A 27528-nucleotide genomic window follows, 5' to 3' on the forward strand; every position below is an offset into this window, starting at 1 on the left:
CGCCGCACGAGCAAAGCGAGAATGGGAATGGAAATGGAAATGGAAATGCGACTGGGAATGAAAATGAAAACTGTGTCGCACATCACTCAGGAAAACTCAACTCAACCCGTCCCAACTCAACTCAACTCATCTCAATTCAGCTCAACTCGAGTCAAGTCAAGTGGCCAAGGACCAAGGACTGAGGACTGAGGACCAGACAGACGCACGACAGGATTAACCCTCCGGGAGCGGAGGACCCTTTTGGCAGTGAGGGGTTCTTAAAAAAGCGCCAAGGAGTGTTCTTGATTTCGGGAATTTGCCTTGTGAAGGCGACCCACTCTCGCTGAGAGATGGCAGATAAGAAAACGACTAAAAACCCATTATTAGCACCAACTTAAAACCGAGAGAAGTGAAATGAAAAATTTTAACCTAGCCAACCCCGCGTTCCCTAAGAAAGTTAACTACCTGAAGAAAGGTGACCCGAATTTGAACTTTTATAGTCAAGAACTTAGCTAATCGGAAACTTCTTGTAATGTGTTCATCGTTCTGGGGACATCAAAAACCAAGCTTAAAGTTACAACTCTCTAAAAGTTGATCGTGTCTTCTTGTGAATAAGTGTAAGATTTAAAGTGGTTTTAGTCCCCAATAATCTCAATTACATGTTTTCAGATTTAAGATGCTAGCCAATGGCTCTTTCAAGATGACAAATCTGAGAGATGGCCACTAAAAGTGTTATAAAGTGCCACATACAGGGTGTTGGGCCCATAAATCTTCGAATAAAATCGCTCAATCTGGTGGCAAGACGAAAGTTATGGGTTCATTAACACTAGACAATAACTAATTTGAAGCAGCAACAGCTGGGCCGCACAAGAAATGTGCTTTAATTAATGAACATCTGGCCAGAGGAATTTGTCAGAGATTAGGGATTCCGGCCACATCCTCAGAAGTCATTGAGTCAATGGCGAGCACAAGCAGTTAGTTATAAGTCCCGGGCAATAAATAACCAGCTAAGACGGTGGCAAGCCAAAATCCTTTGTTGCGAGTCGCGGGTATTTACATATTTTTAATAACGTGCTCGCAAATCAACTGAAGCGAGCCTGTGTGTGAACTTGACATCAAAATGAACAAAACACGGACCCGGCGAGGTTAAATCATATTTGACAAACAGCAAACAAACAAGGGGCGAGAGCACGCATGTGTACATTCCGGAAAATGCAGGGGAAAACTGGGGGGCGGGGCTGTGGGCGGTGGGAGGTGGGCTGGAAAACAGACAAGGTGTCTGAGCGAGTCGCAACAACGCCTGCCATATGACACATAAATATGTCCCTCCTGCCTCCCGAAAACAATGTACAAATAAAACAATACAAAATCATCAGCCATCAGGAGCAGGCTGAGAAAGACTGCAGGAAGACGCTTTATTATATCATTCACTCTGAGGGAATGCAAGTTCAGTTTAAGCTTTAAGGGGAAATTTAATGGGAGAAATTGACCAAGCTTATATAATCCCTATACTGTAAGACATATATAGATCCCAGACATATTGAGATAAGACAAGATTTTGGAACCATCTTTCAAACAAGCTGAAAAACATTAGTAGTGCCAAGCAATTTATATAATTTAATTAAGTTTTCTCAGCACTTGCCTTAAATATTTAAACATATAAATATAATAAATTTATAGCAAATATATTAACTATACAGATAAATTTCTTTTTATTTAATTTAATAAATATAAACCATTGATAACTTAAAAAAATACATCTATCGCCACAGACTCGACATCAATTCTATCACCAAGCTTAACTGCCTTTCAATATTTTCCGCTACGAAAAACTGTGAATGACGCGCCTGGGGGCGGGAAAGTGGAAAAGCGGAAAAGCGAGGCTGGGGCGGGGTGGGCGGAAAATCAAAGCGCCAGACAAGTGGGCCGAGTCGAGTCCCCAACATGTTGAACCTGGCGACGACGTCGTCGCGTTGATGATAACGCCGAGGACTCCAGACAAAGACGCCGAGCTCTTGACTTTTTTGACTTTGTTATTTATTTTATTTGCCCCCCCTTGGAGCCCCTCCCATGTTTTTTTTGTCAGCGACAAATCGACATTTGCTGCATTAAATGCTGATCAAATACACTTCCGCTCGTTTATCTGTGTAAATATTTGAGCGGGCGGGCTAACAAGTTTACAGCCACTGGCTGGATGGCAATGAAATGACGCAAGAAAAGTTGGAAAACTCCCCAACCCTTGATGAAATACCATTCCATTTCCCAGAAGCTGAAACAGCAACAGCAACAGAAACAGACACAATTGAATTGTTAAAGAGGGAAATCTGTTGACAGGCAGGGAACCGAAATAGCATCCATGGAGGCCTTGAGGCCCGGCAAGTGTCAAAGTGTCCCCAGCTAAATTTAGGCCTCACCCTGGGCCGGAAATTGAGAGTGACACCAGTGGAAGTACAGGGTTCAGGGTAATACATAGAGCACATATAAGTATATCTCACCTCCGCCGGGAACGTGTAGCCCTCGACGCTGTGCTCCGATCCGAACTGGTCGTTCAGCCCGTAGTGCATGTGTATCTCGTGGAAGCGGTAGCGGTACGAGAGCGGTCCGCCCGAGATGTTCACCGGCGTCTGCATGCCGTCGTAGTTGGCCACCGTGTCGTTTCCGGCCGTGAAGATGACGCTGTGGCCCGTATTAGTGATCAATCCGGATATCTGGGGGAGATAGGTGGGTTATAAGTGGGCTATATGAGATTTATATAAGAATCCAAATCTGATATCTTTAAGAAAGTTTATTATTTATACACTAAGATGCCAATAGATAAATCTGTAAAAAGGATACATGGTTTAAAAGCTCTTGCTCTTAAAATAAATGATAGAGGATAGAGAAATTATTACGACTTAAGATTGCTATACTATTTATCAGAAAAATGTATGTTCCATTAAAAAAAATAAAATATTCAAATTAAGAATCCTTTGTGTATTGAATATTAATTAAATATCTATATATAGCTGAATAATATGAATTTAAAAAAATCAGAAATAATGTTAAAAACCTAATTTACCACCTCAAAAATAAAGGTCAAGCATTTGGGCTCAATCAATGCCTATTCCTAATTCATAGGAAACAGTTTTATACGAGTATATACAAATATCAGTGATTGGCTTTATAATATACATAAAATTCGATATATAATATACAGGTCACCAAAAAAATTAGCATAATATGTAAGGATATAACTAAAAAGCATGAGTTATTGCTCAGCACTACAATAATAAAGCAAGTCAAGAATAAATGGGATATCTTTTGATCTAAGCTCATGTCATCCCCCAAGGGATTTCTTGAGGGGATGGGGAACCCCCGACTCACCCTGTGCTTGTCTATGTGCATGGGCCGCAAGTTGGGATCGAAGAGCAGGCGCTGGGGCTCCAGATTGACCGGCGACTGGCGACGACCCTTGTTGCAGAGCGACCACTCCGGATTGATGAGCCCCCAGAAGGCGGGTCCTGAAAGGGGTATAAAGACAGTACACTCTATTAGACGGGCCGTTCGAATCGATCCCAGTATCCCCGTTCCCCTCCAGGGTGGCAGGAAGATTTATGAACCCAGTTCGCCTCAAACTGTTTCCAAAGTTTCCCAGCCGACCACAATTGTGGGTTGTTGGTTGGCTGTGCTGCAAAAACCTGCCACAAATTGCATAATGGCAGAGGGGGTTAAGGGGGTTCAAAGGGGGGGCCAGAGGCCATTACAATATTTGTCTGCATCTGCATAGGTGTTGGCCTGCGTTGGTTTTGTTTTTTTTTCGGTTGGTTTTGCGTCTCTTTGATTCTGGCCTCACAACTAAGCCGTATAGCCGTACAGCCATATAGCCCCCTCTCCAGAAGCCCCTGACTTGTTTAATTTCGTGCGGTTTGCTTAGTTTTCCAGTCCCACTGTAACACTGAAATTGCAGCTTTATCTTCCCTCTCTCTCTCTGTCCCTGTCTATGTTCTATATCCATCTCTTTCCCTGGCTTTGGCCAACTTTATCTGGCAACTCGGCAGCTTAATTTATGGCAATATGAAATCAAGCTGAGCTGCCCCAAAAAACAATAGGCCGCCTTTTTTATTGCCAGTTCCCCGGGCAAGACATTCCCCTACAGAGTTTGTTGCTATTGTTGGGCTCGCATAATCTATGGTCCTTGTATTTTCAGCAATTGAAAGTGTTTCATTTGGGTTGAGGACCTATGGATTTATGGGTAATTTCGTTATGTACTTTATGGGTGTGCTGATCCCACATAGTTTTAATCCAACTAACAGGTGTTCTACTACATTTTATTCTGCATGCTTGGCTGTGTCTTAATTGAGTTTATGGTTTTTATTTATATTCTTAGTTTATCCCTTGCCATTCCCCATGTTTTTCGCTTGCTTGCTCAAGGATCAACCCATTATTAAAACCTCTTCTGGGCGTTCTATTCGAGTCCGTTCCGTTCCAGCCACTTGTAATCCCATTTATGGCACACATTCCCCCTTGAATTTCTCTCCTCCCCTCAGTCGTATCCATAAAAATGCTTCGCCTGCAGTCGCATTGCGTATACGACACGTAGTACGTAGTCTGGTTGGCAGGGGCGTTGGGCGGTGGAAAAAAAGGGGGCGGGGGCACCCTGGGAATCAACACGTTCGCTGCGAGGCCGCAATCAGGAGCTTCAATCATAGATATGCCACGTACTCGCGTTTAAGCGATTGTTGACCTCAACGACGCCATCGCATTAGCCAAAAAGAAAGCCAAAAGAAAAGCGGATAGGAAAAAGGGACGCGGAACGGGGAAAGTAATCCTAAGAGTGGGAAAAATAACCAGTGTGGCTGATGAAAAACTGGAGATGCCACGGGCGTTAAATGGGTTAAGCAATTAACTCTCTGAAGCGTGGCGATCTCAAAAATGGATTAGTCTTAGTGTTACAGGTTCTCAAGATACAAGCTTTGGTTTTATAGCCAGATTTAAGGAAAACCTTTAACAATTAATCATAGATCTACAAGCCGTATTTATTATTTTATCATTTCTACGGTGAAAAGAAAATTTCATATTCAGCTTAGTAAAGAGATTTAAAAGTTCTTGCAAATAAATTATTTGGTTAAGTATTTCATGATTATAAATAGGATTTTATTAAATTAAAATAAAATTCATATTTTATCCAACTAATCCAAGCAATTTTAAGTGCTTTTGAAATTATAGTACGAATAAAACCCCTGTTTATATAAAGATCATTTAAATAAAGACAATTTAAAGGATCATATTTAATTCAAATACAATTCAAGTTTTAAGTAAACTTCCAGTACTATTAAATTGTAATTTAATTTAATCATAAAATATTATTTAAATTTTCTTTATACATTTTAGCCAGTTCAATAAAGGGGATTTTAAGGATTTTACTGAATCCAAATGGGAATTCTAAAATTCAATGTTCTATGATTATGAAACATGTCTAAAATAAATATGTGCACATATTTTATTCATCTAAAGATGAGGCTTAAGGATTCCAAACTCGTGTCACGTTCTCATCGCCGGTGCAATTTCGCGGAGTGTGGCAGGGAAAGTCGGGGGTACGGGTTCGAGCACGGGTAGAAGTCTTCAGATAACGCCGAGGATGTTGCAGTCTCGAGTCTATTAAATTGCGGTCTGGAGTCGAGTCAATGAGGCAATTGCCAAACGATTTTAGCAGCCATTAACAACATTAGTGGCTTGGCTGACTGGATCGGGATGTGGATGTGGAAATGGAGGTGCAAGTGGATCCACGGGCTGTTGCCTTGCTGGGTGGTTTTACTTTTTTTTTAACCCAGATAGTTGGGTGGTGCCAAAGACCAAAGACTAGAGGAGGTGGCATGAAGCACGCTTCGTTTGATTCCGTTTGGCCGCCTTTATTTGGCTCGTTGGGAGTGCAAATCACGTTAAACAAGTGGCACGTTGCAGCTGCAACTGCAGCTGAGGCTTAGCCGTCTTTTTCGGGGCAACCTTTTGCCATTCGACCCCCCTTCTTACCATTTCAGTGGCTCAGTGGCGCCCCCTGACGAGGGATTTCGAGTCCTCCAGCCGACATGCATGCAATGCTTATGTAAATTTATTTATGCCAAAAGAGACACAAAGTTCGCCTCGGATTTCGGTTGCAATTTGTTGACAACACGTGTTACAAGATACCCCTGTTTCCAGGCTTTTACACGGCGAGAAAAGGGGGCATCGAACTTGGAATCCCGGGTTATTGCTGTTTTATCTTATGATTTGTACATCCATTTTTTATTCTAGTCACAGAACATCAAATTCAATATATAAAACAAATTCCTGGTTGTTGATCTCCCATTTTTAGATTTCAACTAAATATATATGACCCGCGTTATTTCTAAATCTGTTGTTAATTTGACCGATAATTGAATTTAAAATTACCCTTAAAATTTTGTTTAATACATCTATTGTTTTCAAATCTCTAGAACTCAAAGAAACTTATTAAGTCTTAGTTCATTTCTAGCACCATTCTCCTGCAGAACTTTGGTATTATGCACTTTAAGTTTAATTTCCAGCACTCTCTTTTCCCCGTTCGCCAAATCCAATTCAAAATTCAAAGCACTTGAACTTATTTATGCATTTGTCTTGTGCAAATGGCGTCGCCGTTGTGTCTCTAATAAGATTAAGAAAGATGCTTTCACCGAGAAGCGGGGGGCGAGGGGAAGGGGGCGTGGCTGGGGAGGGAGAAAGGGGACAGAGGGACAGAGACGGAGCAACGCTTATCGGCTGTCTGCCGTCCTGTCTGGACATAATCTCCATGGACCTTTGCCCCGATTTCGCCGCCAGCAGTGACACATGGCGAACTGTTCTCCATTTCTCCGATGGCGATGGCATTTCGGCTCTCCGTTCTCCCCTTTCTCCGCTTTCTCTAAAGCCCCCTCTCGCTTTCTTCTGCAACGTCTGGGCCTCTGCTTATCACGTTTCAACGCCAGACAATGGGTGGAAAAAGGAAAGTTCGCTCTTTCTCCGCTGGGCTCTTTGAATACTTTGTCTGCCTTTCCATTTGACAGCTGCAAATCGGCTTCGTCTCCGCTTTTCCACCCTCCACCCCCAACCATTTTCCATTTCCAGCCCCCTTTCCATTTCCTTTTGGGTCTTTTCCCATGCATTTCACGCGTGCAGCTTCAGTCGCTGAGAAAATCGTTTTACACCGGCAACAACAAGAATCGCCCATGGCCTTTCCGCGACCCTTCGAGCAGGTGGAAAAGCAATTCCATCTAGCCCCCTCCTACTTGGATTTTCCCCACCCACCCAATTTTCCCTTCAACTTTGTTGCTGTAGCGACGCGTGCTGCTCGTTGGCTGAAAATTTTACTTTCCGCTTCCGTCCGTGGTTATTGTTGAGCTTTGATTAAAATTTACTTTGTTGTTGGTATTTATGAAACTTAAACGGGGGCGGCACTGCCGGAAAAGCGGAAAAGCGGAAAAGCTTACCCGAGATGCCATCGTATGTCCACCAGTCCTCCCAGCTGACGGCGAGCAGAACTGCAAAGAGAAAGCGGGGAAAGTGCATCAGATTTCGGATTTCATATTTCGATTTTCGATTTTCGAGTTGATGAATATAAGCCGCGAACATGTCAAAGATCTGATTGGGTCAATATATATACACCCAGCTTTAATACCTTATAATGTTTACCTGCGGGTGGGGACTTAAAAGTGCAGGTAAAATATCTGGGAGCTTGCAAGGGATTTTACATTTTAATGACTTTCGCTCTCGTTTCAATTTGACTTTTTCGAAACGGCTATTTGTATAGATTTTTCCCTTCACAACTATTGATATCTTTGTATGTCAAAGACCCCAATTAAAATATATAAGCTAGGGTTTATTTAAATATTATTTAATTACCATGAACTCACATATTATGTAAGGTCCGAATATTATTCGTATATTTTAAAGATGGAACATAGTTTAAGTCTTATAATCTATTTTATATATGTTTTCTCATCATAATAAATATTATTCTTTTATATTTATATACATTACCAAAACATTTTTTATTTTTACAGCTTTCTTTAATATAATTTAATTTCCATAAAATAACATATGGTTAAAGGTCCCAATATTGTCATTACATTTTAATGATAGAATATAACTCAAGCTGTATAGTCTATTTTAAAATAAATGTGATTCCTTACACTGCCTCTCCACTAAATTAATGGCACATTTCCATTGTTTCAAAAACATGATGAATAACTTATTTACTCGTCTCGTTTAAGCAGCCATTTTTTCTGCATTTATGATAGGGCATCACGAATTTGATTCGAAACTTTTTCGGGCTGTCCTTCGTGTCCTGCACTTTGTGAAAATGATTTTTGCTTACTTGCCTTTTAATTTTTTCGTGTTCGAGTTGGTTTTCGCTTTTTGTTCGCCGGTTCGTTGGCTCGTTTTTGTTTTGCGGCTGCTTTGCTCTTTTTGCCTTTTGCTTTTTGCTCGCCCGTAAATTCACTTCCGTCACTTGTTAACTTTAACATTCATCGACACTTTTTGCCTTTTGGCCCTTTTTTTGCACCTCACTTTTTCTGGCTTCTGGCTTCTGGCCTGGGAATGCAGCTGAAGCACTTTGTTATTTTGACAGCCGACAAAAAGCGGGCCAATGCCTTTGCCCAGAAGCAACCCTTTTGGACCAGCAACCTGCACTCTTTCTTTCCTTCCGCGACTCGAATCAAAGTCAAGAAATGTTGAGTCATTAAAACGCGTTACCAGACCACCCGCACCCCCCTCGCCGTAATCCACCCGCTCCCCCCGTTCCCCACAAAGTGCAGTGCGAAATGCACTGTAGTTTCCGGCAAGGAGTTCCTCGGTCTCGGGAAAAACCCCAACGAACTCGGGTTCCACTCCAGATATTCTTGTGAAACTTTCTGGAGGGTGTTATTAGGTAAAAAGAGGTATATTTACTAGCGAACCCTTGGGAGGTTGTTCTTTTTTTGGGCTGAACTTGGGTCATATTATTTTGAAAACAGATCCTTAAATAACATTTATACAAAATACAAAAAACTTATAATTAACAAAGAAATTTTGTTAAGCAATTTAAAGCAATAGCTCTATAAACTACATATCATTTGTTACAAAAAAACAAATAACTATAACCATATATAACTGTTTAGCCAAGCCAAACTTTGGGTCAAAGCAACCCAGAGTTCCCAGCTTTTTGTTTAGCCCTTTGAAATGTTTTGTAAAAAGCGCAAAAGCCAGGACTAAAAAAACCTTGAAAATTTTGTGACGAGGGAAGGGCGAAAAGTAAAAGGCAACGACAAGAGCAACATCAACGAGAGTAATAACAATAATAATAATAATAATGCAAAGTCATGGGCAATGATTGAAATTAATGGATTTCTAAATGCTCAGCGTCATTGCAGCCCCCTTCTCAACCCTTTAGCAACTGAAAAAGGGGGTTAACCCGCTGTCGACAAATTGTGGCTTTGGCTGAATGTTGCGCACTGCGATTCGTACAATCTCTTTGTGATTCGTAATTTGTGTGGGGCACTTGACGAATTATTCTAACAGCAAAAACAAAACTTTTAATATGCCGAATCTTTAATATCCAACAGAATGTATAGTTTCTTTAAAGATATTCCAAAGAATATACACAGTATAGAGTCCCTGAAACACCAAAAGGTATGTTTATTCAAATTGTAATATTCCGAAACTTTAATATCCAACTGAATGTATAGCTTCTTTAAAGATATTCCAAATATCTGACTATACTCCCCCGAAAATAGAGTCCCTAAAACACCAATAGTAGGTTTATTTAAACACCCAATCTCCAAGTCTCCGATTTCTCATTAAGCTCTAGGTGTTTTTATTCTCCCAACTTTACACACTTCACGAAAAGTTTTTAAGCTTTTCTTTTTTGTAAAGAAAAACAACATCTCGAATAAATTCTATTCAATTCGCTGGTTCTCCCACTCTCCTTTGGTTTTGTTTGTTCATTGAATTCTATTTATAAATTTTCACCTGGCTGCACGTCCCCTCCCCCCTCCCCTCTCCCCACCACCTACACTACACCTGATTCTTCTGTTGGCTTCTTCTTGGCCTTCTTCCATTCCTCCTTGGTCTCGCATTCGCAATCATAAAAGGCAACAAAATGTTGAACAAATTTTTATGGCTGCACAAAGCAACAGAAAGTGACAAAGCGAGAGAGCAGGGCAAAAAGTCACCAGTACAGGATACACCGGAAAAAAATGATAGGAGTTCTGCTTATTTTGCTTAAGTTTATTTAATGGAACGTAATTTGAGCTTAGGTCTATGATTCTGAAAGCTTTAATAAATGTTTTTTTTTTTAAATAAGAAAAATTAATTTGTATATATCCCAGATATTCCACTTGAGAATCGGTATCGAAAAACCACATTTAAAAAAATTGAAAATCAGATTTGGGTTCCGTTTTGAAATCATTTTAATTTTAAAGTAGAATATTAGAGAATTAAACAACAAGCTTAAAGAGGTAATCGGGATTTATTTACCCAAGTTATGGAATATAGAAGTGCAGTTTTTGGTTCCGATTCTGGGAGCCATTGAAATTACGGAAAAATCGAACATGAAAATGGTCAAAAATTTTGACCCTCGTTAAAAAGTAAGATTTAAATGTAGAATATAAGAGAATTCAATAACAAATACAAAGAGGTATCTCACTTGAAAATCGGAATCATATTACTCAAGTTACGGATTGTACAAGTGCAGTTTTGGGTCCCTGTTCTGAAAACCATAGTAAATACGGAAAAATCTAACATGAAAATGGGTTAAAATTTTGACCCTCGTTAAAAAGTAATATTTTAATGTAAAACATTAGAGAATTCACCCACAAACCCATAAAGGTATCCCACTTGAAAATCGGTATCATATTACCCAAGTTATGGAACTTAGAAGTTCAGTTTTTGGTTCCCATTCCGAAAACTATTGAAATTAAGGAAAAATCCAACATGAGAATGGTCAAAAATTTTGACCCTCGTTAAAAAGCAAGATTTAAATGTAGAATATAAGAGAATTCAATAACAAATTCATAGAGGTATCCCACTTGAAAATCGGTATTATATAACTCAAGTTATGGATTCTAGAAGTGCAGTTTTGGGTTGCCATTAGAAACCCAGTGGAAATACGGAATAATCGAACATGAAAATGAGTTAAAATTTTGACCCTCTTTTAAAAGAAGGTTTTTAATGTAGAATATTAGAGAATTCAACCACAAACTCATAGAGGTATCAACCTCCAAAATCGGTATCCAATTAGCAAAGTTATGGAATTTAGAAGTTGAGTTTTGGGTTCATATTCCGAAAACCATTGGAAATGCAAAAAAATCAAATATAAAGGGGGGGTAAAATTTGGACCCTCTTTTAAAAAATAGATTTTTATGTAGAATATTAGAGAATTTAACCACAGACTCATAGAGGTACCCCACTAGAAAATCGGTATCATATTACCCAAGTTATGGATTGATGAAGTGCAGTTTTGGGTTCCCATTCTGAAACCCAGTGGATCTATTGAAAAATCCAACATGAAAATGGGTTAAAATTTTGACCCTTGTTTTGAAGAAAGATTTTAATGTTAAAAACTAGAGGATTCAATCACAAATCCATAGAGGTGTCGAACTTCAAAATCGGGATCCAATTACTCAAGTTATGGATTATAGCAGTGCAGTCTTAAGAACAACAAATCCAAATGGAAGTCATTAGTTATACCCAATTGATGTTCCCATACTTTTTCTCTCAGTGCAGGCAATGTCATGGCAGCACAGCCATCTGAACTCCCCCGCAATCCCCCCGCCCTTCGTTTTCGGCTTGTGGTTGTCGCTTTTGTGGCTGCCCCGTATTTTCCGCCCCCGCCCGAATTTTCCCTCTCCGTTTTCGCCGTCGCGCCTTTTAGTATTAATTACAAATGAAATTTTCTTATCATTTCAGTTGCCGTTGACAACTTTCTGTCTGCTGGCCCGTCTGGGTCACCATCGCCTTCGACCTGCCGACCCCTGAGGCAGAGGACCTCCTCTAGTTTAGGGCCAATAAGCAAAAATAGTTGCTGCTAATTGTTGTTCGCCGTTTATGGTTATTGCCAATGCGTGCTAATTGTCACCAGCCATCTCCTTGGGCTCCTTTTCGGGCTTTTCAATTTCAGCTTCGATGCTGAGTTTTATTTCGTATTTCGTATTGTGTTTCCTGCAGGAAATTAATGGCGACACTTTAGTTGCGCTCAATATTGTCAGTCTCTGCTGTCAGTGGGATTTCTTCTTTTTCCTTACTGATACTCTAGGTTGGTGGGAGTTTTACTGAAAAATATCTAAGCCTTAAGTATTTGCCATTTAAAAAATATTTCCTACACTGCAAAGAAATGTTTTGAAATCACTGAAATAACACGAAAATACTTTGAATATTATTATATAGTACTTTTAAGTGAATAATTTTTCGATGAGAAAAAGTATTTCTCCAATGATATCAAAAATACTATTTTCATAGGGTATACTTAAGGATCTTAGCCTTTAGTGGTAAAAACCATTTAGCAGAATATAAAAAATACCAGTGTCATAAGGTGTATTTAAGGCTTAAGGTTTAAGATATATTATTTAGCAGACGTTTTTAATATGTAATTGGTGTAAAAGTATTGTATATCAGATTTCTTGCATATGATATCTTTAAGAGTATTTAGCACTTCGATCCCTGTAATGTATACCCATTTTCCGGTTCTTTATTTCATAGGTTTTCTTTGCTTTGTGTTGTGTTCGCTTTTCGTTGGGTTCGCTCGCTGTTTTTTTGCCATTTTCTATTTGTTTGCTGTCGTCGTAGTCGCTTGTCTATTTAAAAAGCACGTAAACATGGCCGACTTCTGGCGCGCCCAAATCAACAGCAACAACAAAAATATAAACAATAGGAAAAACAACTACAACAACACCACTGGCAGGACATAGGGGCGGGTTAATAGCAGAGGGGGGGAAGGGCGGAAAATAAAAAATACAAAAAATGATATAGGGGGAAAAAAGGATTGACGTGCGCATTTTAGTCACGCTGTCGCGGGTTTTTTGCCTTTTTGCCATTTTAGCTGATTGTTTTTGTTGTTGTTGTCAGGAGCAGTAGTTGTTGTAGTTGTTGTAGTTGTAAGCGAAAGGATATATACACGACATGTGTGAGGGACACGAGAATATCAGAGGACATCGAGACATCGGGCTTTCAGAGAGCTCTGCCCGCGGGTAACTTAATATTTTGTTGATGTTTGCCCAACTTGATTATATCTATCACTATCATAATATGGCACACCCCCCGCCAAGTTGCTAGCACTCCCACTGTTCTGAGACATATGCAAATTTCCACCCCCACCCCCCAGCAACCCAAAAAACACAAAGTGTCAACACAACAGATTGGAGCAAAAGGATACGGTTCTCAAAACTGAATTATATGGCCAGTGATATAATGAAAATGTGTACGGCGTGTGTAGGGTTTTTTCTAAATTATCTCCATGTTTACAAGGGACTTGGACTAGTTTATTTGCCAGTTTTTCTTGAAATTTTGTTCAAATTGGGGACTTTACAATGTGTTTCCATTAAAAGCTCCATCCCTATATAAGGTATTTAGATTTATTTACTTTAAGGTCTCTGATAATACATTAAGTATACGCACCGTTGATAAGGGGAGGTATTAAAAATAAATCATATAAATTCTATATTTTAGGTCATTAATTTCAATTGAATTATTTTCGATTAAGTTATTATTCTTATGTAAAGGCCTTGTTTAGTCACATAGGTTTTTTTTACAAAAATGAGTTGGAAAATTCAGAAAACCGATGCAAATTGATATAAAATATAAGTAGGTACTGGAAAGTAAGCTAAGAACTTCCTTGATTGAATCAACCTAAATTAGTAGAATGTAAAATTTCAATAGAACATTATACTTGTATTTTAATTGATTGCGCTGTAGGTATTCCTGTCTACTTTCCCCTTTCTCCACCGCTTTTAATTCATTTGATTTTTATGATGGTGATGGTTAAGAGGACAGGGCCAGAATAGTAATATGCAAATAGCCCGAGGCGTGTTCTCTGAAATCAGGAGCAAAAAGTCGAAGGATGTGGGGGCAAAAAAGCAGAGAGATCTGGAGGAACAAGGCGGTGGTTCCGTTTTTAAAAGCGCAAGCAAGTGAAAGCTTTCAATCAATGTCGCTTGCTCGTCAGGCGCCCCCGCCCCCGCCCCAGCCCCTTCTCCACCCCTCATCCTGACCACTCAATACCCCTCCCTAAACTGGGCTTACACGCCTCTGTTTTTGTGGCCAGCTTTGGCTTTTAATTTCTATCGCTACGATTTCATTTTTTAGTTCCGTTCGGTTTGGTTTGGCTTGGCCTGGTTCAAGCAACCATTTCCATTTTCCACCCGCTGCCACCCCCTCCATTTTCCACCCAGCACCACCCCCTTTAACCCTGCATGAAAGAGCCACACCTCGTTCTTTGATTTTTATTAAGTTTTGTCGACTCGGTTTTTGCTTTTGTGAGTCCGCGTGTCCGTTTGTCCGCCTGTCCGCTTGTCCGTTTGTCCGCTTGTCCGCCTGTCCGTATCCTGTCCGCTGCCACGCCTTGGCCCGCCCCTAACCCCTAACCCCTGACCTCTGACCCCTTCGGCTGGCACTCCCTTTGCCCTTCGCCTGGCTAATGGTAAATGCCATTTCAATTACGTACACAGTACTAAAATTTTATGCGGCCAGTCAACGTGGCCTCCCCTCTGCTTTTTTTTCTTCCTTTTTTCTTTGTCGATTTCCATTTGCGCTTTAAGTGCATTTGCACAATGCCATGGGGGAGTTTTTTTGGGGGTTGGAGTATATGGGATACGGTATTTGGGGTGTGGCCATAATCAAACATCAATCGGATGCTATAGAGGCCGTTTTTATCAACGCATTTTCGCTTTTTTCGGGTACCACTACCTAAAATGCTACAAGAAATTCAGGAAAAAACGAGGAATATTTACGGAAACGGGGAGTGATTGGCAATAACTGTTAGTGAAAACTGGCTTAAAGACATATTTCCAACTACATTTTGGGTTGGGAACTTTTCACAAAAGAAACTTTTAATGGTTTATTTTGAAATAAGTGGTTTTTTTATTCTTGACAACATTTTTTTTATTCATTTGTCATTAATTGAAACGAATTTAAATTTTAAAAGTTGATTTAGGGGTTCTATATTATAAAAAAAGCAAGTACAAACTAATATGAATATTGAATAACTTTTCCAAAATATTTGAAACGAACTACATTTTAACATTTGATTTAGAGATTAATACTATTTTTTTTTTGTTTCGTTACTTAGAAGGGATAATGTTTATTTTTGCAAAAAATAAGATACCTCTAAAAACGGGAATCAAACAAACAAAAAAACTGAAATAGAAACACATCAACGCCAAAGAAATCAAATCAAAAATCATCTCTTTTACCTCCCATTTTTGTAGCATTTTTTTTGGGGGCCTCATGAAATCTCTGTTTTGTTTATTCTCATCCTATTTTCCCCCAAGTGACACCTGCAACTTTTTTGTGAGTGTGTGTCGGAAACAAATGGCACGCAAAACACCTGTCAAAAACAAAAACAAAACAGAAAACCAACCGAAAGAAGTGCCAGGAAAAAAACCAAACGAAAACTTTGTGAGCTCATTTCGTTACCCGTTGCTTTCACCACTTGTGTTGCTTTAGTCACTACTCTAACTGCCAATAGGCGCGTCAGAAAGTCGCAAAGTGAGAAAGTCACCTGCGACGACAACGGCAACAATAACCAAACACGAAAGGAACCTCAACTAAAAAAGGATTACTTTCAAATAGTCAACGGGTGAAATACCCTGTACAAAAAATAATCATATATAAATACAAATTGTGTAATAAGAAAATAAAGTAGTATAAGGAAAAATGGCTTTCCTTAACTATAACTCTTAGAACAATTATAAAAAATATATTTTTTTTTGGTTTATAAGCCCTTTACACCTTCCTAAATTCTTTGAGTTTCTATTTTTTTCTATTCTAATATTTCTTCTTGATCTTATTATTATTATTTTAAGCTTCTAAGAAGGATGATAATTTTCTGAAAACACCCCCAAAGAGGGTATCAAAATGGAACCGACTGAGCTAAATAGTGCTGGGCTGAGCTCTTCGTGCACTCAGCTAGTACATGCATTTGTAACCTAACCCACCCGACCCCAGTTTTTCCCAGCCCGATTTTCCTGCAGTTTCCGAGGGAAAAACAGGAATTGCTGAGAGGAACCGCAGTCACTTTGGCTTTGCATTTTTTGTGAGCTTGGGTTTCCCGGGGATTCTCTGTGTGTGTGTGTGTGGTGATGGAAGAAAGTTGCAGTTGCATGGAAAACTGGGAGAAATGGGAAGGGTTGGGACCTGCATTTGGCAACAGGTGGTGAGGCTTAGTCCTCGGTGATCTCTTCCACATCGCCTTCTCCGCCAGAGTTTTCCATTCGCTAAGCCCACAAATAAACAAAACAAATGCCCCGAAAACGGAAGGCAAAAGAAAACTGACTTCAAACGAAGAAAGGCTCAGGAAAAATGGAAAAGCAAACAAAAAAGGTTGCACTTAAATATCAGCAAAAGTTTTTTCTGTCGCCACTAGAAGGAGGAAAGGGAAAAACAGAATGAGGGAGATGGAAGGCCTTAAGCGTAAATTTTCCACTGACACTGATTTGTTGCTTTTGGCAATGGAGAAACATTTTTGGAGGAAAGGCCAGGTGAGAAGAAAAGACTGCTGCACAACTAAAAAATATTTTTTAATATTCAAAAGAGGCCTAATAATTTTTCTTAGTAACTAAAATTATGTTTATGAAATGCTTAACTAATTTTTAAAACTATTCGCTTAATTAGTACAAAATAATTTAGCATGTGTATTTATTAAACTTTGCCTTTAAAATAATTTGATTTGATATTAGAATGTGTTTTAAAACCTGATATTTTTTTTAAGACCAACATTTTTAGTACATATTTTCAGTGTACAAAAATAGCTGACTGACATTGCTTGTTTGCTTCCGAGAGCAGTAACTTGGCTTCCCTTTTCGCCTTCCCAGAACCCCATTTTTCCCCACCTTTCTTGCACTTAAACTTTGGCAACTAGTTGTTTTTGGTGCTGCTGCTGCTGCACTCATTATTGTCAAGTTGCCTTTTACACATTCTACTCATTTGGGTTACACAGGACACAGACACAGACACAACCACATGCACCACAATGGAAATCCCCGGGAAAATGGAGCTTTCCCTGCCTGCCTTGTGCTGCCTAAAAATGTGTGCTGCATACTTCGGGGCGCCTGCATCCATAGATGTGCCCCCGAAAAACTGTGGATATAGCAGTTACAGCTACAGTCACTCCCCGAACGACCCTGTCCAGGTGTCCAGGTAGATATAGTAGTAGCACTCAAATTGCCACTGCCAAATGGCCAGCAAAAGAGCAAACAGTGAAAAGTTAAGCGGGCCCATTTCTGGTGTCATTTTCCCAGCATCCCCATTCCCAAACCCATCCCCACTTTCCCGGAGTTTTAATGATGTTGCTCGACTGTCTCCGGCTTCACTTGCAGCTGCACCGCTGAGTGACCGGATGACCGCAACATCAGCAGTGGGCAAGTCCAAGTGGGGGGAGAAAGTACCAGGAGAAAGCAGCAGAGTCCAAGAACAGAGGCGTGTTCCCATTGCCGCCAGTTTAGGAGATTTGAGAAGTAAAGTAAGAACTTTTTTGGGTCTAAGCAGTAATTTTTATAAATTCAACAAATAATAAGGTGTCTAAAAGTATGCAATAAAAAAGGCAAGTCACGAATATACTGTTGCAAACTTTTAGACCCCTTTCAACTGATATAAAAACCCTAAAGATTAAAAAATCCTAATGAAAAGATAGTTTTATCGAATGGTTTATTAAATAAAGTATTTTATTTAAATTTAATTATAGTATAGTTCTTTAAGTATTTTTCAGTATTTTTTAGATTTTTTATAACTTAACCTTCAAGTCCCCAAAATCGAAGAGAAAATGCAACTGAGAGCTTTGCTTAACCAGAATTTTTGCAGAATTTTAGCCCAGGGGCACTTTGGCATGTCGACGATATGAAGCAGGCGGACATCGGGACATCCGGACAACTGGACGGACGGACAGAAGAACAAACGGACAAACGGACGGACGGACAGGCAGCCAAGCATCGCAGCAGCCAAGTGACGGCGCAGTTAATTAGTCTAAGTGGAACTGGGTGCACAAACTTCAAGCACTCCCCACTCTCCATTGTTGCCTCCAATTGCTACTTTCACTAGCTGCACTTCTGCTTTCTCCTTTCGCCCAACCACCTTTCACTCCACCCTTCTGTTTCTATTTTGTGAAGCCTTCTCCTGGTTTTGGTTGCCGCTGCCAATTGCTGTTCACTTTTCGGCTGCTGCCATTTAAAATGGGCACTGAGCGTGTTGCGGCTTCAATTTTTACAGGGTAACTGGTATCAGGAATAGGAAACTAAATTTTAATTACAATAAAACACATAAAACATTCATAAGAAAAAGAGAAAAATACATATATTAAACAGATTATTATAACATTAAGGCACTTTAAAATAGGATTGTAAAGACACAGTTTTGAATAAACTTCTATAAACTTATAAAAGTTTTAAATAATTATTTAATAAAATACTATATAGTACATGTATTGCTTTATAGAAGCACTTGGGTAACCTTTTGCAAACCTTTGGAATTCCTAACAAAAAAATGGCTAAAAAAATCAGATTACTGGAGCATGAAGCCGCAATCTCTGAAAAGCAATAATATTTACCACTACAGGACATCTTCTTTTCGAGTACTTCTCCTCTTTTTTCGCCCTTAACTTTGGTTCAGCCAGGCGAGCGAACTGAAGAAGGACTCTTGAGGACTCGACCGCTGAAGGATCCAAGCTGAATATATATTCATTTGTATTCATTAGACTCGCCGCGCAAGTGACTGACCATAAGGCAAAGAAAACTGGCAAGCAAAGAGCTCATGAATTCATTTTTACATTTTCGACTTGGAATTTTTAGGAATTTTAGGTGTTAACTGAATACTTTTTATCAATGCTAGATTTTTCCCAGTGCCCTGGAATTATTCTTCACTTGCTGTGTGGGTATTCAAATTACGCTACACACACATGCCCTCGTTTCGATTTAAGCTAATGTTTTCCGAATGAATTTTCACTTTGCACTGCAATTGGATTTTCCTTTCACCTGGAGGCCACTCATAATGCAGTTAACCCTACTCAACCCCCGAAACGAGTGTGAATAAACAGAGGGTTAAGGGGTGGGGGTCAAAGGAGACCTTGAATATCTCCCAACGGAAGACCCGCAAAATGTTGGCCAAACATTTGCAATTCTTTTGAAATCATCATTACGTCTGGGTGGCAGACGGGGGTTTTGGCCTTAAATGGGTTAAGGCAGGGGTTAAGGGTGGCCCTTGTGGTTGGGTGGTTGAGTGGGTGGTGTCAGGGTGGTGCAAAGTTTCCCGCAGCGTCGTCGAAGAACACACATTCTTCATTAGCCGCGTGCCACATTTTTCTCCGAGGTTTCCTCCTGCGGCTGGCGCTGCAAAGTATGCTACCATTTTCAAGGGCCTAAAGGGGGCACTATGTGTGTGTGTGTGTGTGCGTGTGTGTTAGCCAGAAGCATTGTGCGTGTGTGTGTGTGTGCATGTGTTGGCCATGATAAATGAGCCATTGGCATTTATTTTCGTTTCAGTTTCATTTCGTTTCGTTTCGTTCGCTCCCCAAGAAATCGATGTCTGCTGATTTTTCAGCCAGCCCACTGAAAATTACATTTTCCGGAACAAAAAAAAAGGAAAAGGAAAAGCGGCTGCTAGTTCATCTAAGCGCACACAGGTGGCGCTAATGTGGCCGCAGCACCTTGAATGCTCTTGATTTGTTGCCCGAGCCAAAGGAAATTATGCCAATTTTTTGTGATTGTGTGTGGCTCGCCTGCCCCGACCTTGTGGCATATTTATTCTGCAAATGGGGGTCGGGATCTCCATATAAATAACCGATGAGTTGCTTAAAGTTTTGGCTTGAAAGTTGCGGAAAATTAAATGGGGAAAAGTGGGTTTTAAAGGTGCCGGGTAAAGTTTCCGGTTAAAAAGTTGCTGGATAAAACTTAAATATTTTGAGCCAATGGGCAGCTATTAATTTGCCACAACTTATAAATACATATTTTAAATTATGTATTTTCCATTAGGTGGTATTTAAAAGAGCCCTTTTTGACTTTAACTAGTTTTGAGCTAGCCTGGAAAATATTGTTTATGGTTTTTTAAAAACCCTTAAAAAAAGCCTCTATGTTCTCCATGATATACCAATTATAGCCCCAAGATTATTCAGATTTTAGATCTTTTTCTTCTTAAGGACAGGTACATCTTTACTTAGTAAGCGAGAATAAAATATTTATCCTCTGAAATAATAGCCTCTATAATCTCCGCAAGCCAATTATAGCCCTGGGATCATTCAGATTTTAATTCTGTTTTGCCTGGGGACCTGGTTGTCATCGCTTTTTATGTGCATTTACAGCAGAGTCGCAATCGCAATCGCAATCGGAATCAGAATCCAGGAATCAGAGGCACTGAAGACACTTGGAAATCAAATCGCATTGCTATTAAATTTGACCAGCCAAGCATTTCTTGGCCAGGGGAAAAGAGGGAGGGCAGGCCGACAGGACCTGACCAAAGTGGCCAATGACGATGACGTTGGCACGTCCACACTCGGCCGAAAGGAAAGCCAAAGGAAAACCTTCTGTTGGAGGGGGAGCACCTTCTTTTGACCAGTCGATGCTTCAATTTTACACATGTTTTGCATGCAAATCTCGCCAAACAAACACGGCAACTACTCGTACTACAAATACTACAACATCTCGACTTGTTCGTGCCGGAAGTTGAAAATTTTCTCAAGCAAATTTTTGGCATTTTTACAAAACGTACTTGGGCCAATTTTATTAGGCAGCCTTTCGCCTGGTTTCCTTTTTCTTATTTGGCCCTCTGTCTTTCACCACTTTTTTTGCTTTGTTTTTGGGGCACACGCAAAGCAGCAACATCGTCAACATCGTGCAGTGGAAAAGTTGTAATTTTAATTTAGCTTCTAACTGCCTCAAAGACACACTCACACACTCGCAGTTGGAAAATTGGAAAATGGGCGGCAGATTCAGGAGTCCGAAGGCGTTGAAAAGCCACAAAGTTGCACGTTCGGCCGAAAAGGGTTGGTTGGTGGGTCGGAAAATGGGGGAAAACTTTGACTCCTGCCCTCGTCACGCATGCCACTGCACCTGGAAACTGAGTTGTGTGAGTTGCATGGCCAAAAGGAAAAGCAGCTGTGTTTTTGTCAAAAAAAGAGGGGGTAGCCCAAATTAAATAAACGAATTTCATTTGCATTTTGGCTTCGTTTATGCTCGCCCCGGGGGAAATTAAATTCAAGGAGTCCAATGAAAAATGGAAAGGCGCACAAAGATAAGCCTTTGATAAGAAGGTCCTATAACCTTTGGACTTTGGAAAATAATACAGAAATTCGTGGAGAGTGAAAACTTGGCTCTACAAGCTGCCAAGTATTTTTGTTTATAATTTAGTTTTAAAGAAATTGCAAATATGTGGGTTGAAGAGTCATATGAAAAGAATATTTGTTGTAAGGAACATAACTCTTTGAGTAAAAGCACAAAATAAAGGAATAATATTTGAACTTTTAAAATTAAATGTTTTAAATAGAAAGGTTTATAAAAATATGATAGTCCTTTGATAAAAAGGTTTTTTCAACCCATAAACTTTTAGAAAAATATAGATATTTATTAAGAGTAAAACTTTTGTTTAAGAAACAACCTAATATTTTTGCAGATTTTGGATAATAGAAATTGCAATATTGTGGCTAAAACAAGTCTTATGAAAAGAAAATTCGTTTTCGGTTGAGAAAAACATAACCAAATTTCAATAAAATCGACATGGTATCCAGTTTGTTAGCTTGCACCGCTTTAAATATTTTAGAAATAGTTTTCCCCCCAATTTTCTTCGCCACTCTGTCGGCCAATCTGGAAACCCAAAAAAAGAGATTGGGCGAACTTTGTTTTTCTTTTTTTGAGGGCTGTCCGACTTCTTTCAATCGCCTGCCAATCTCAGCCGCCCTGCTCCTGATTTCCACACCCCCCTCCCGCCTAGTTTTCCGGATTTTTCCGGGCTTTCCCCCCGGCTGTCTGCTCAATAATTTGTTGGGTCTGGAAATCAAAGCGAGCCTTTGCTGATCCCCTTTGAGTGATTTGCTTGCTCGCCTCACGGACATTTGAAATGGAGCGCAGGCAAAGCGGCAGGAGAAAGGTGAAAAGTGGGGAAAGCCGGGGAAAGCAGGGAAAGCAGGGAAAGCAGGGGCTGGGGAAAAGCGTCGACAGGCGAGGAAAAGCGAGTGAAACCCAGCCGGCAATTAAGGCGCAAATCGTTTTTGTTTCCACACACCACGAATAATTAATGGCCCGGCCATCGCAATGCAAGCCATCCGATGGCCGAACTGCAGTTCGGCTCACTTAATAATTGAATCGGTTAATAATGCAGCATAATGCTGCATAAATGATGGCCCTAACAAATCGTAATTGGCCTGCAAATGAAAACCAGCTGGCAGCAACATCGCTCGCAAGCGGAGAGCAATCAAGTTGAGATAAAATTGCATAAATACAAAATTCAAATTCAGCTTCAACGGGAGAACATGCATTTTTTAGGCCCACAATAAATGGCATGAAATTTTAGCATTTGTAGATGGGCTTTTTTTGTGCTGTACTCCTCTGGGACTTTTTTTGGTTTTGTCTTTTGTTTTTGATGTGTAGCATGGAATTTAATTGATTTGGCTACATTCTATTTATAAATTTAATTGCTTTTAATTAAATTTACCATAATTTTACATCTATTCAACTATCTTTATTCTTTGTGACTTTTAATTAAATATTATAATTCTAATTATGGAATTTTACGTTTGCAGTATTTTTTCAGTATTTTTTGAGACATACCTACGAATTAATTAAAAAATTGAATTGTCTTTAACCTTGACCTTCTTTTTAATAAATTTTAATTTAATAAAAAAATATAAATCAATTAAATTTAAAGGAAATTTAATGTTTTAAATGTGTATAATCTTATTTTATAATTATTTTTAATTCACCACCATTAGATACTTTTTCAAATACTATAACTTTTTTTAATTACCAGCAATATTTCCCATTTTCCACTTCCCATAATAGACTTTAAAAGTTCTTGTAAACACACTTGATAATAAAATGCTATAATTATGTTTACTTGGCTTAATGTTGTTTGGTTTTAGCCACTGCTCCCCGGGTGCACTAATTTTTCCGGTCAGTCTGCGGTTTTTCCAGCTCGCCTTGTGGATATTTTTATGGGCGGCACTCTTATTTAATGCTCGGTTTAAATGCTTACTGCATGGCGAACTCCGCTGAAATTTGTCCCCTTGACTTGGCTTGGCACTCGTGTTTGACCTGCCAGGACTGCAGCTTTTCCTCTCGCTTTTCCCCCAGCTTTTCCCCTCGCTTTTCCTCCCGCTTCACCCCACTGTGCGCCATTGTGCCGTGTCAAAGTCACACATTCATTCCATGGCCCCAAAAAATAAAAACACCACACAGATGCAAGTGCATTTGGTTTATAGGAAGGGGTGGGGAGTGGTGATTTTGCCCATGGGCAAGGTCAAAGGGCCAATGGGTGGGCGTGGCCCCGCGGGGGGCAGGGGGTCAGTGGTGTGTGTGCATTGTGTGTAGATGGACCGCCATGTGTGCGTGCGAGCGTATTGTCAGGTTAATCACTCGTTTTGTTGGCAATTACCGTTATGACCCCAACGAGAGAACAACAACAAAGGTCGTGGGAGGGGGGGTTGGCAAAAGGCGGGGTCGCCGGCAAAGCCACTTGACCTTTTGTTGTTGCCAGCGAATATCAATGAGTCCATTATGTATGAATGTCAATGATTATGGCCGCCTGACATGACACAGTGGAAATTCGGAAAGGGACCTCGATAAGGGAGGCCCCAAATGACAGTTGACAGCGTTTGGCATTTTGGCACTTTGCCCCCCTTTGGCCAACCCCCCCGTCCCCTGCCCCCTGCGGAGACGAAGGAAACGACGCCCGTTGACAATAACAGCATCAATTTGCCGTCACCTGGGCAGCCCATTTCCCAGGGGGAAAGCTTCGCGGGGGGAAATCCTGGAAAAATCTGGGAGCTGGGGAACTGGGCGCTTGGTAAGTGCGCCTGGCCCACATCATAAAATTTTAGCAGCACGCACTGGCGACGTATCAATGTCAGCATGCCAGATTCGGTTTCTTGGGGACAGTGGGGTCAAAGAGCTCGGAAGTGATTAAAATAAATTAAATAGTTTTGGTTTATAATTTGAAACAAAAAATTGTAAATATACATTCTGTAGAAAACAAGGCCTGAAGCAATAAAGCTTTAAAGTTGAAACTATAAAATCATATATGTATAAAGGTGTCTTAAAGTATGCTGTAAAACCCCAACCTCATCTCTTAAGCTAACGAATTCAAAATATGTTGTAGCATACTTTCAGACACCTTCTTAAGTGATTTCCAATCCCAGTTCATTTATTTTAATCATCATTATCTTTAAACGATAATGTATAAATATATATAACTTTTTTAATTGCGTAATCAAAATTTTGTTGCATACCTTTAGACATATTAAGTGACTTTAAAATCTCAGTAATTTCTGTTTTAATTTATTGATTCTTTAAATCGGTATCTATAAAACACAATCTTTAACTAAATATATATGTCTTTGAATTAAATATTTGATTCCTATTAAGTTGGGTAAGCAATAACAAACATTTGTCTAATTTATTGTTACCTTGCCATTTCCTTTACTTTGGTCCCACTGTGCCCTGCCCCACCCGAACTTCCTCAGGGTCGTTAAACGGCGAGGGGTTCACTGTACAGGGCACCCACTTCAGACTGTCTCTCGCATTTTGTTATGATTATTGTTATGATTGTTGCTGCTTTTTTTTTGCTGGAGTGCTTTTGTGCCTGGCTGTGAGTTGAAAAATGTGTAGGCCTCTTTTAGGGTCACAAACTCATACTAATGCGTAAGGACCCACACAAACACACAAGCACACACACACGCACACATACAACAGGTGTCTTGGGTGAAATGTTATCAATGCCAAATTAAGCGTAAAATGCTGTCGCACTTTTAAAGGCAAATTAGCCCCAAAGCCCAAGGCAAAAGCCAAATGAGGCGTGAATAATGCTCATGAGGGTGTGTGTGTGTGTGTGTGTGGGGCACACACACGACAGGGCTCACACACACACACACATATACAGGCTACTGGGGAGCTGGGAAAATTATTATGTCTGGCCGGGATCATTTATTAGCCAAGTTTTTCAGCGCCACCACCCACACTTTTGCCCATCGATGAGGCGTAAAAGAATTATGCAGGCACCATTGCCACGCCCCCTACCCACACCAGTACCGCCGCCGCCCACTTCCGGCCATGCCATTGTTGCCATGCCATTGTTCCAGCCATTGGGAACAATTAAGCGAGCTTAGAACTCAACTGGAAACTCTCGGCCAGCAAACTGCCAACTGCCAATTGCAGCTGCCATTCAATAAAATTTAAACGTCAAAGCGGCATCGGGCCAATTATTTGTGACCGCACTGGACCCAAAACACAGAGACAGAGCTGAAAAAAATCAGCAAAATTGCGGGGCAGACGGGGTTATAGAAAAGAATCAGAAAAAAAACATGAAATAGGGAATAAAAGCGCCAAGGAGAAACAAGAAAGAAGCGTCCTGGCGGGCCTTTGTCTCTGCGATTCCTTTGTTTCGCCCATGGAAGATGACGGTTCCGCGGGGAACCCTGTGTATGGGGAAAACCCGGGGGGAAAAAAGGGAAAAAAGGGAAAAGGGGAAAAGGGGGCCGGGAGAATGGCGAAATGGCGGAGAAAAGCCCCAAGGGGGGAGTTGGAAAAGCAACGAAGCTGGGGCATTGTGCAAATTAAAACTGCACTTGATTATTTCTCCTGCTAATTTTCATTGTTCAACCCGAAAAAAATACCAAGTGATGAAAAAAGAGGAAAAAGGGTGGGAAGGAAATGGGTAGGTCTCTAATAAAGAAAAGTCGGCGTGAAGAAATGCCCTTGATGGACAATATGCTTAGTGGTAACCTAAGTAAAGACAACAAATAAAACTACTCTTGGCTAAATTCAGGTATATAAAGAAGGTATTTCAGATCTTTATAAAAAAATAATCACATTAGTTTTCAAGGACTTTTTTTCTAATTTTCTACTGGTCACTGAAAAATAAAGAAAAGTTATTTTAAGTCAAATTACAAGTAGATATAAAAATGATCTTAGGAAATGTCATGGTCACCAAAAACTAACCTTTATTTAATATTTGTCACCAAGTAAGTTACCGAAAGGTAAAACACTAACTAAAACTAAAGCAATTTAATTAACTTAAAATGTTTGCCTTACGGAGATTCTGGAGTTTCAGATCCGTTCCTTATAAAAACTAGCGATTTTACAAAATTTTTATTTTTTTACTATAATAATAAAAACAAATTTTAAAGTAAAACAACCGGAAATTGAATTGAAATTGTGGTGAAATGTAAGCAAAATTGAAATGGAGTTGTACTGGGTCAAATTACGAGTAGTGAAAAGAAGATCTAAGGAAAAGGTCGGGGTCACCAATCACTAAGTTCCCCATTAATTATGAGACGTACTTCAGTCATAAAATTGATTACTCATTTAAGAGCAGTTAACAAAATGGTGTCATATTTCATTACTTTTCCAGTACAAAATTTGTATTCGGAAGTTACTTTGTAGTGGCAATACCTCGCAAGGAAAGCGAAAAATCATCAGTGGACAGCAACTGGCAGTTGCTTTTCATTAGCGCGCGAGGCGTGGCAACTTAAGCGATTTGAGGACAGGGGGCGGGCGGGGATGGGTCAGAGGTCACGGGACAGGGGACAGAGGACTGAGGACAGAGGACAGCAGGGGGCGGGGTCGTCTTGAAGGGTTGTTTTCTCTTTCAATTCTGGCCACAAATTGAAAGCAAAATGCCAACGATGAGGCTGATGATGATGATGACCGGCAGGCCAGCGCGGCAGTGACAACAGAGACAGAAAAACAACGACTTTTGGCAACAATGAAACAAAAGGCGGTGGGGTCAAAAGGGGGTGTGGTCCAGGGGGGGGCGGACCCCCCGTGAAAAGTCGGAAGGAAGGAAGATCGAAAGACAGCAGAAACAGATTGAAATCAGTTTGAAAACAAGCGAAGCGGAAAAATGCATGACCCGCTTCGCCTTCGACCGAGGCCAAAAACCGGATGAGAGGACAAAAGGGGGAGGGGGAGGGGGTGGGTCGGGAAAATGTCGCCAAATGGAAACGGAAAACGGGGGGGGGGGGGGGGGAGGTTGCGGTGGGCTGGGTTCAACAGTTCAGCAGTTGGCCATGGTTAAGTGCTGGAAATTATGTTATGCTCGTCGGCCATTGTTTTATGTCTCCATTCGAAGGATTATTGGTCATGCATGAGGAGTCACCCACCCACCCTCTCAACCTTCACCCCCTCCCCCCTT

The 27528-nt window shown here is 40.3% G+C and overlaps 1 protein-coding gene across 2 annotated transcripts in view; it reads right to left on the bottom strand.

Annotated features, from left to right (window-relative positions):
• The window catches only part of CARPB (Carbonic anhydrase-related protein B), a 69832-nt gene that overhangs the window by 12934 nt on the left and 29370 nt on the right, over positions 1-27528 (bottom strand). For both annotated transcript variants that reach the window (XM_017081643.4, XM_036820667.3), the window contains exons 3-5: positions 7440-7490; positions 3343-3479; positions 2475-2687 (exon numbers count right to left, since the gene is read on the bottom strand). In XM_017081643.4, coding sequence (XP_016937132.1) covers positions 2475-2687; positions 3343-3479; positions 7440-7490 — 401 coding nt within the window. The remainder of the gene's footprint in view (positions 1-2474; positions 2688-3342; positions 3480-7439; positions 7491-27528) is intronic.

This window comes from Drosophila suzukii, chromosome X, assembly GCF_043229965.1.
Source record: "Drosophila suzukii chromosome X, CBGP_Dsuzu_IsoJpt1.0, whole genome shotgun sequence".
Classification (NCBI taxonomy): Eukaryota; Metazoa; Arthropoda; class Insecta; order Diptera; family Drosophilidae; genus Drosophila; species Drosophila suzukii.